The sequence below is a fragment of the Habropoda laboriosa genome, unplaced genomic scaffold (genome assembly GCF_001263275.1).
Source record: "Habropoda laboriosa isolate 0110345459 unplaced genomic scaffold, ASM126327v1 scaffold67, whole genome shotgun sequence".
NCBI lineage: Eukaryota > Metazoa > Arthropoda > Insecta > Hymenoptera > Apidae > Habropoda > Habropoda laboriosa.
Window position 1 is genome coordinate 4,274,613 of NW_017100242.1, and position 11,464 is coordinate 4,286,076.

The following is an 11,464-nucleotide window of genomic DNA, read 5'->3' on the forward strand; positions in this document are numbered from 1 at the left end:
TGTTGCACGACGCGCCGTTTTGCAACATTGTGACTCACGGTCGCTCCCAAAAATTGCACATTGTTGCAAAACGGGGGCGCCGTGCAACAATGTGCGATTTTCGTCGGCAACAAAGTTGCAAACCCAGAACTCGTTTGCAACAATGTGCAATTTTCGGGAGCGACTATCGGCAACAAAGTTGCAAACCCAGAACTCTTTGCAACAATGTGCAATTTTCGGGAGCGACTATCGGCAACAAAGTTGCAAACCCGGCAACGCGTTTGCAACAATGTGCGATTTTTGGGAGCGACTTTCGACTACAAAGTTGCAAAAGGAGTAATCGCGTTTGCAACTTTGTTGTCGAAAGCAGCTCCCGAAAATTGCACATTGTTGCAAAACGGGGCGTCGTGCAACAATGTGCAATTTTCGAGACAACAAAGTTGCAAGCTCGATAACGCGTTTTGCAACAATGTGTAATTTTCGGGAGCGATTAATGACAACAAAGTTGCAAACCCGATAACGCGTTTGCAACAATGTGCAAGTTTCTGGAGCGATTCGCGGCAACAAAGTTGCAAAAAAAGAATCGCGTTTGCAACTTTGTTTCCTTGAACGGCTCCCGAAAAAAGCACAATGTTGCAAAACGGGGCATCGTGCAACAATGTGCAATTTTGGCGACAACAAAGTTGCAAACGCGGTAACGCGTTTTGCAACAATGTGCAATTTTCGGGAGCGACTCGCGACAACAAAGTTGGTAACCCTACAATGCGTTTGCAACATTGATTCTCGCTCGAGCTCTCGAAAAGACGTAAATTATTGCAAACACGATTTCTCGCTTTTGCATCTTTGTGAAATGCGTTATTTTTGAAACGCACGTATTTCCGTTTGTAACGCTATACTACATTCAAAACATTGTCGTATGCAGTACTTTGTACGCAAAACATTGCCACAAGCATTTACTTGAACACTGGTGTTCAAATGAAAAAGTGCTAAGCCACATGTCCAACTTATTCATCTATGGATAATGCAGCTTGTACGTAAGCATCTGTATGGAAAATATATGCATTAACCGTGTTCCTTATTAAAGTAAGTTTTGTACTAAGTAGAAATTTCATCCCATTCGAAACGAAATATACTTACAATACAATTGAAACCTCCCAAAGTGTGTTCTCTTCTCTCAAATAAAGTTACCAATCGAATTCTTGGAACCCTCCACCGATTAACCAACAAAAGCGACACACAGAAATAATAATATCGAAGTTTTAAAACTGTACCGTTCATAACTCTTACCTACCTCTCGTACAATATCTTAAAGCAATTTACGAGCACATCAGTTTCCACGTCCATTCGATTCACCCTCGTGAGCAGCCGGGAATCAATCGCGGGCACCCTAGACTATATAGTATTGTACACTATTTGAAAATAATAAAATATCAAAAATTTAACATATGGAATACTTTCTTTCAACCGTGATATTTCTCTGTCGCCTCTCAATTTCAGACAAAACTACCTGAAAAATGTCGACTCCGTTTTTCTAAATCCACAGAAATTCGTAAATTCGTGAATTCTGTTGCGTTGTAGTAATTACAGATCACGTAGTGTCAAATCGTATTCCAAAATCTTCACTTTCAAACGTTCCTGTTGGATTATTACGAGAAACGAGTGTGTGCAGTGGTAACAGCACAAATGATCAACATACTGAGGCAGGTCAATATAAACATTTACAGAAGAATGACATAATAACCATCTGTTTACTATGGCTGGACGCTGATATGCTTTTTTCCCTTCGCGTCTTGTCGAGCTCTTATCAGTGCGAAGTGACGTGCCTTTCTCGCGTATAAAAATAAAGAATAGTTTATAATTGAAATACCACCTTGTAACTTATTGCCTAAATCCAACAGTTCATTAGAAACACAACGACCAAACAAGAAACACACACGATCAAACCGCAAATGTCCAGCGTGTCATTCTCCTACAAACACTGTTCCAGAATTCAGAACACCATAAATTTCCTTCAGAAACGAGCCAATTTATCACAACTTAAGGTACCATTTGAATTTTGAAAGTTCGCCCGAAAACAACCATACAGCTATAAAGTTTCACGAAGTGAATTTGCCAGTTCGTATACTACCTTAAAAACGAATACACAACCGTGGATTTTCTGAGACTGCGTTTTACAGTGTACGTGCAATGAAACGACCAACAACTGCCTATATGCAGCAGCTACCTTGCTCGTAAACTAAACGGGGGATGGTGGTGCAAGCTCTCGACTAAATCCAGTCCTCTAGCATCTCTCTGTACAGGAGGAGGATAAGCACCAAGTCGCCTGGCGGGTAACTGCGACAGGGATGGGGGAATCAGTAGTAATACAACAGCGTATCGAACTTTTGGCAACTGGAAACTATCGACCAGTCCAATCCGTTTCCTGGCTTGGTTGGTGTCCAGCTGCGATGACGAAGGAAAAGCCTTGATGAGCTTCCCCCAAGAATGGCCGACTTTCTCCGCTGTTTTCTCTCTGTGTGTAGAAGTTGTCGTTTGCGTCAGGTTCGGTGTTTATGTGTGTTTCAGTGCCACTGAATTCTGACCACCTTTCTTACGAAGTGGTCGGTACAACGTGATGACGAACCTTCGATACGAGAAATGCGGCGCAGGATTTCTTAATTATTCTGTGTTTGACGAACCTTTGATATAAGAAATACGAAATTTTTGGATTTCTTAATTATTCTATGCCTGACGAACCTTTGATAAGAGAAATACGGTGCATCTTTGGATTTCTTAATTATTCTTGGAGAAATAGCTCAAGAGGGAAAGTTATCGAATAGAAAGGTATCGTACTTTCTTCGTGAAATTAAAAAGGAAGGCGAAATCAGAGCAATCCACAATCAATTTGTGTAACTTTTTTATACGATAGTAATTCGATAATATTTCTATTGAAAATAATAATACGAGTAATTCCGAATGTAATTATTTCGGAGACATCGAAATGATAAATCTCTGATAACAGAAATACGCTGCACTTTAGATTTGCGCTATCTTAATTTCTCTATGAAATTAGAGAAAGGGAAAAATAGGGCAATCCACAATTTATTTGTGTAAATTTTTAGTAATTCGATAATATTTCTATTAAAATTATTTATACGAACATTTCCAAATGTAATTATTTCTGAGACAGCGTAATGATAAATCCTTGATAAGAGATACGTTGCATTTTGGATCCACGTTATCTCAATTGTTCTCGGAGAAATAGCTCAAGTATAAAATCGATCAGATAGAAAAATACCTTACTTTCTTCACGAAATTGAAGGAAGGTAAAAATCGAGCAATTGACAATTTAATAAACGCATAATTTTGTATACAGCAGTAATTCTACGATATTTCTATTAAAATTAATAGTAAGAGCAAAATTTCTGAGATATTTTAATATTTTTATCATACATCGCGCTCTTTCTTATCACCACCGTTATCTAACGAGATATTGTGTTCATTTTTAATTGCAGGATGTTGTTTCGTAACGTTTTACACGAGAAAAGCAGCTCTCGACGCCCAGAATGCGTTGCACAACGTGAAAACTTTCAGCGGGGTAAGTCGAACAATATCTTATTACGTATGAACGAATTACTTTTTTCTAGCGAGGCTTGCTCGACGTTAATTACCGTTTTTGTTCCAATTTCGTAATGCTATAATTGATCAAAATGTAACAACCTGCGATATCATTGCGACGAGTGATTAAGCGTAATTAAATTCACACACAAAAAAGTGTAAACAAATCGTGCCGTCTATAATTAATGCACTAATTATTATTGTTCTTATCAATACTAATTTCAATCACCAGAGGGTTAAACGAGCGTTTAAATAATTTATTATTAATCGAAACGCAGTGTATTACATCGTGTGAATACTACTTCACAGTTGAATTAATTACCAATTTTCGCGTAAACTATGTTAACACGAATAAAACGACGATATTTACGTATTTATACATGATGTGTAACGATATAATAGCGTGATCAAGTAATTTTCAAACAGATTTCAATGGAACGATAAATATTGACTATGAAAACGTGATTAAACATTGCAATTTTGAAAATGTATGAAATACACAAATTATGCTAGAAATAAGCAAAAAAAGAATGAAATAAAAATATTGATACCAATTGAAATTTCAGATAAATTTCAATAATTTTCGCTAAATTTCTGAGACACGCAAGAAGATGGGAAAAAATTCGTTAAGAAGATTATGGTTGTTCCTAGTGCGTTTACCTGAAGTAAATTCGATTTTTACGAGTAGGACAGATTCCGTTTAATTATACACTTACAAAATGCACTTGATATTTGCGCATGTTGTGCCATAATTATTCTGTCCTCACAGTTACGTATTAAAATGTACCACTAAAATTATTCTCTTACCACTATTTCGTGCTGTTGCACGCTAATGATGAATAATTTCGTCGGAACAATTCAGTACACGATAAGAGTACTACAGTGCAAGCTTACTATAATATAACTTCAGTCGTTACTCCGAAAATGAATTAAAATTGAATGCAATTCACAAATCAAATAAAATAATAAAAATTTATAGCATATTTTGCTGTAAATTTCAGACTGGATTATGCGAGCGGGAAGATGATCTTCTTACAATCTGTACGTGATTAATTTTTAAATATATGCTGTTACGAATGAAATTTTCAACTTAACCTCTTCAGGGACGATTTTCTTCAAAATTGGAAAATTATCTAATTTTTCATGTAGTTACATTTATAGTCATGTTAAATCGATAGCAATTAAACTACTTTCCTTACGAGATTTTTCGAGATTTCGGGAGATTGCGTTTTTCATATTTTCTCTATCGCAAATACTAAAGGTACACATGTGTGTCGGTGTCCCTGAAGAGGTTAAGTTAATCACACTAAGAAAAAACAGAATTACGGTGTAATTTTGAAATTTCTGGCAATCTGAGCTGCGATATCGTTGAAAATATGAGTGTGTGTATGGCGAATTCGCGTGAATCGACGCGAGTACTACACATTCGTACACTGAGCGAATAATGAACGCTTATCTAGGTAATTATCTGAGTGGTCATGATTCGCGTAATCGAGATATTGACCGAACAATGAATATTAACAAGGTTGATCGTGCAAATAAACTATTCAAACCGGGCATAACCACTCGATCAATCCTTTAACTAATCGTCCATTGCCGGAAGTGAAGTGTTCAGCCTGAGTTGAATAAGATTTCAATTCGTTTCAATATTCAGGGAAAAATTCGTGTAATTTTTGACCAAAAATGTTTCCGCTTTGAAATTATGTCATTTTCTATACACTTTTAACGATAATTAACTGTTTCACTATGTTCCTTTAAAGCGAGTGAAAAGCTACCGCGAGTAAAATAAATGAATATAAAATTGAATCGAAATTGAAATTGAAATTCAATTGAATTTCAGTTGAAATTTTATTGAAATAAAATTGATCAAATTTGTGTTATTTGTGAAAAATTAAGCACCAAACCCGTGTGCTTTGAGACTAAAATTTGACGAATATCAGAAAGTGGAGTTAATCATTTTGCCTTCTGAGTGGCTGATATGCGTAATTTACTCAATTCTGATTATTCTCACATTGTCTAATAATCACATTGTCGTACTGTCAAGTATTGTTATATTAACAATAAATTCCATTGCGTACTCATTGAATTTCGACAGCTGGTATATTAAATTGTATAAACACTTTCTGCTACACATTCGTCCTGACAACGAGAAATACGTTCAATTAGGTTCAACTCGTAGATTGCATTTATCGCGATGGAAATTTCGTCGAAAGCTAGTGCAAATGAGTTTCAGGCCCGCTAGTCCCTCTGTTTTAAAGGTGATTAATGTCTTGCTATTAAAAATAATAACATGTATCTGCACCAAATACAGAATCCTGGTAAACGTGACACACCGATTCCAAATTTCGTCGGAAGCTAATGGAAATGAGTTTTAGGCCTGCTAATCTTCTAAATTCGTACCAAGTACAGAATTCTGGTAAGCGTAAAACACCGATTCCAACGATTCGATTCGCTGATTATTATTCTCACGTTACCCCAAAGAATTTTCACTCAAACAGAGCGACTCGGAGTGACGTGATCGCGCGACACTCGACTCGATCTCCCGATTCGAATATTTGGCGGGAAGAAGGAGAAATGGAAATAAGAAACATCCGTGAAAATATTTTTCACCGCGGTTTGCATTCCGCCGATTGTTGCGACGCGACCGATGGTATCGTTGGAAGTGCAGCCGCGTGATAATTACAGTTTCCCCGTGAACTTTCGATGCAATTACGAGACGTCATTACGAGCATTTAACCCACGATCCCTCCTGCACTTCGTTTACGCCGTAGCTGCGCGCATTTATGCTTGAATTTACCAGAATAATTATCATCGATCGAGACACGGAGCAACTCACTTCTATTCCCGAGTCTCGCGAAAGATGGAAAACAAGGAGCGAGGTAAATTTCGGAGGATCGATCCGGTGAATTTCACGCGAACGGCTGTTTTTTTTTCACTGTAAGAATTCGTAAGGGTGCAGATTTCGTGGCGTGATTCGAATCATGCCAAGTTGGATATTGATAATTGCCTACTTTCCTGTGTTAGGAGAAGTTCAATCACTTTTATCACTCGCGATTTTTCGCTTCAGTTTCGTTTACGCGGCTGTAGAATGTCCGCGAGCCTTGATTATCGATCCTTTCTTTCTGAAGAGATTTATTTTTTTCAGTATTAGCACTTTGCTGTTGGGAGACTAGTTTTCTAGTCCGAAGCATACTGACGCTCGTCAGGATGAGTCTCGTTGTTAGGACAGCAAGGGGACGATTTTTTTAAACCGTTATTTTTAATTCCGCAGACCGGTCTGCAGCCACCATGCGGCACGTAGAATTTCTCATATATTAAAGAACAGGCTATTGTTCAGTCAGTAAGGCAAGGTGTCATAAAGTCACCCCCAAAGGGTCTTCGAAACCGATGCAATTACCGAGGCCTCTCGGTACCTGACCTTCCGAACGAGTCGGAGAGTCAGAGTTGACCTGGCCGGGTTTTCCCCCCTTGTTGTCCGCAATGAGACGGCACCAAGTGCAATATTCGAAGTACGTGGAAATTAGTACCCGGGTGCTTAACACTGGTACTGTTATGCCGCGGCAAAGAGAGGAGTCTGGTGTGTAAAAGTAGTTTTATTAATATAATACAGGAATCACGTACAGAGGACGTTTTCACTATGACGTGCGCGGGGCGAGGTGAAACCAACTATTGCCCGGAATGTGTGGGGACGCTGTCCTTTATCCCTTCGCTTTTCCTGGAGTTTGTACCCTTATGAGTAAGCCGTTCGAGCTTCGAAAGGATCCTCCTGGTGCGTCAGGATAGTGACTAATTCTAAGCGGTGTCGCTATCCTAACAGTACGACTCACACTCACTCTCTCTTGATCCCACAGAGTTTTTACCGTGTTTTCATAAATTTCTCCATTGCCGAAGTGGATTTGAGTGATATTGAAAGAGATGAAAACGAAATATTTGCTGATAGATCATCAGATTATTCTTGCAATGTATTGTTTTGAGACAGTCTCAGAAGATAGCGACATTGTGCCTGTGAAAAATCGCAATCGTTTTCGTATTTTATCTAGTAGTGACTCGGAAGAAGATGAAATTGATTTTTATTTTTTTTTTATTTTTTCACTTTGTGAATTTGCTCGGGTTTGCCCGCTACAGATGTAAGACGCGCGAAATATAGCCCGACAGCAAAGTGTTAGTTTACATTTTTCAACTTTTATTCAACTTCCAATTAAACTTCAAAACTTTATTAACAAGATGTATAAATTTAGATATCGTAATTGTTTGTAACAGTATTTTAAAATTTCTAATCTTTCTGAAATTTCAATAGCACGGTTGTCTACTGTAATTTTATCTTCGTCATTTTCGATAGTAAAGAGAGTCGTGGAAAAATAATTTATCAATTGAAATATTGATTATTATTTGAAAATTACAAGAAAAGAAATATATTTCGTTGGGTTGCTTGAAAGATTGAGTTGTAAAGTCTTCAATTTACAACAGCGATGGCTCGTTCATAAGGCACCTCCAGTATGATTTTAACGATTTTTTCACTTTCATCGCTACAGTCTACCGCTATAAATTCCTACGAGTCTCCGCTGTCTCCTAAACTATTCCTGATTGTTGCCTGATGAACTATACCTGATCGACGCAGCAATAAAAATTAAACGGTATCTTTCTCGGCAGTTGAAGGCAAATCCAACGCGCTACTCAAATAATTCGTAAGGTGAACAGGGGTGGATATAAATCGAATTATATTTTTCACAGTGGAGCGTGGATGTTGAATTTTTCGTGGCAACGCTTCACCGCAGAAAATAGGTTAGATACATTGGATTTATCTTCAAATAACCTTCTGTAAAGTACCTTTTAGTTTTTGTCGCTATCTCGATTAGAAATAGAATTTTTCTTACATTTCCCTATGAACTTTCCCGAACACCTGAAAATATCAACACAGGTGTCGAAAGAAACAAGAAGTGATTAATTGAAACGACTGACAAATTACAGCTTAATTACCTCTCTGCCTCTGGCAAGAGTCTATATTTCAACAAAAGATCCACACACACACACAAACACACGCGCTTTAATACGTCGAGAGTGACGAACAGAAGTCGACGAGGTTTCCTTGATCGTCACGTGGCGGCGGCACTGTCCCCTGTTAGCCTAATTGCGAGCCTCGAATATTTATCGCTGTACAAATTACTCCCTACGGATTTTAGGGCATCGTACGACGAGGATTGTTCCGGCTAACATATTGGAGGCGAAACGACACATACGGTTTTCGTTCTATCAATCCTGCCACATCCTACATCTGCAACTTGGTCAAATTAGGCTTCGTAAATTGAATACGCCAGGCAGTCGGCTGGCTCTGTACCGAACGATATATCACGTTCCGCGGTATCACGATTCGCTGGGGTGTGCGCGTGTATATACCTTGTTATAGCCGGTGCCACGGTGCCATTGTACTTTGTGTTTAAGCAATTGTTTAGGCACTATGATCCGGCTAATTGCTTAGGCAATGTGATTTACCGGTAGACTATGGAACGGAACAAAAGGGGGGGGGGGAAGGAAACTTCGTTGTTGGTGACAGTAACGTAACTTAGGCTGATATTGGACGTAATAAAGCGATACTAGTCGATATTTGCTATTCGATTGTGTCGACGTAGTGTTACCAGTGCGACAATAGGAACGAAGAATAGAAACATGATGTGTTATATTATACCTTAACGCTAGAAGGATCGACCGGATGAAAATGACCCGATGGCGACTTTCGAAATGTGATTTTCAGAAGAAATTTGTGTCGTATCGATGCAAATAAAGGTTAACGTGCAGAAAAGGAAGGTAGAAAATTGTAGACGATGATACTTGTCGGTATCGAACGTTCAATTTTTGATCTGTGGTCGCATGCTTCTTTTCATTTCATTCAGAAATTTTTGGGTTTCATAAGCAATCTTTTAAGGCGTAGAAGACTATTTTTATTATTTGGGATTAACACAAAATGTTTACTTTTCACTTTGGAAAATCTTAAAAAATATGAATATGTTTTGGATGGTTTTGTATTTGAGTCTTTTGGAAATTAACGTCCTAGGTGCTATTAAATGTCTATCTTTCGCGCGGACACAGGTAGAAAGACAAGGCGGGCAGATGATCTTTTCACTTTCCTATTCTTTTGTCAGAGCGCGACTTTACCGACGGCTGGTTAAAAACCACTTATCTATATATCTACACCAAAACTTCCCCTCAAGCGGTGACAGTCTACGAACATGGAGTAGTGGGGATAGAGGCTCCGCCCACTTTTCGCTAATTTGTCTGGGCATGCGCATTAGAACCTTCCAGTTTGCTTGGACCACCTGTACATTCGAACAATGCTTGTATGCTTTTTACACTTATTTTTGTCATATTTCTCAGATATGAAGGTTTACCGAATTGCAAAATAAAGTTCAAAAATTAATTTTCCATTTATGTGTCGTATTAGTTAACAGAGCGCTCTTTAATGATACATAATTTACTGAAAAATACACTGAGATGTAGTATGCCAATTTTATAACAAAATATGATCCTTCCAAAATTAGCGTTTATTTCTGCTCTTAAAGCTCTGATTAAAAATACTGAATGACCTATGCTAACCCACATTCACGCCAAAATTTGATCCATAACTAGAAGAATCTATAGCTAAAATTTCATAGATCTACAACGGAGTAGAAAATTGAATTTTCGTTCGTGGTTTTACGGTTTGGGGACCACTGTGCGCTGTTTCCCTTTCGTAGCGACCATGTAATAAGAAATTTCGCGGTAATTGACACGTGAATGCTTGAAAAGAACTTTCTTTTGACTTATAACGTCGCCTGGGGGTTACGCAAAAGCTTCATAATGCGACGCGAAGAAATTCATTTTCCTTTAAACGAACTCGATTATTCGAAGGGAAGAGGATAGAAGACACGAGGACGCGGGAAGAAAAAGGTGGAACAAAAAAGAAAATCGTTATTCTGACACCTTGAAAAATCTAGTCCCCGCAAGATCAGGTAACGAACGTAACGAAACGAAATTGCAGTCCACGGAATATAACTAAAGCGGTTCGTAACTCGGTCTCGTACTTTCCATTAATGTTTCTGCCTTATAACTGTATTAAACCGGAGATTGGAATTATTTCGTCGTGCAATTTTTCATTTTCTTCTTCTTTCCCAGGGCTGGTCGCCGTGCGACGATTACAAAGTGTAAAGTATAGTGCAAAGTGTATTTAAAAAAAAAACGTAGAACATCGATGGTTATCTCAAAATTTCATTTTGCAAATTTAAACGTCGATCAAAGTTCGCGCACGTGTGTGATTAAATTTGACTTTGTGTAATATAAACGGACAATTTAGGAAATACTCGTTGTCAATTGTCCTCTACAATGCGATTGAGATAACATCTTCACGACACGTTGTAATTTAGTACAACGACAGTAAGTATCGGTTATCCATATCACGGAGAGACAGAATCCTTCCTCCTATCCTAATTAAATCGCGGCTTCATCGACGAGTAGCTAAAAAGGGGGCGTAGACGGAGCGTGACTCTCGAAAAAGAGGAGGTCGCGTGCCGTGAAAGAAAGCGACCGAAATCCTTGCCAACGGCGAGAGTGACACTGCGGGGTTAATTAAGGGAGTTAAACAGTCGGAAGTCGAGGTCCTGCTCTCATCAGTTTGTACCGAGGGGGGAATCCCCGATCGGGCGAGAGAGAGAGAGAGAGAGAGAGAGAGCGGCGGCGGCTTGTGGAGAAAAGAATTCTCCTCGACGGAGGAATGTGAGAGCACAATCCAGATGGAGAAAACCGCAAAGTAACAGGGAACAAGAGAACGAGAGGGACGGAGAAGTCGGAGCAGAATGGGCAGAAGGGAGAGAGAGAGGGGTGAAACACTCCGAAGAAGGAGATCGTGCAGGAGGAAAAG

At 38.7% G+C, this 11,464-nt stretch overlaps 1 protein-coding gene across 4 annotated transcripts in view; it reads left to right on the forward strand.

The window, feature by feature from the left end:
- Positions 1 to 11,464, forward strand: part of LOC108572085 (CUGBP Elav-like family member 2) — a 471,722-nt gene that overhangs the window by 323,005 nt on the left and 137,253 nt on the right. For all 4 annotated transcript variants that reach the window (XM_017934273.1, XM_017934272.1, XM_017934274.1 and 1 more), the window contains exon 3: positions 3,474 to 3,556. In XM_017934273.1, the coding sequence (XP_017789762.1) occupies positions 3,474 to 3,556 (83 nt within the window). The remainder of the gene's footprint in view (positions 1 to 3,473; positions 3,557 to 11,464) is intronic.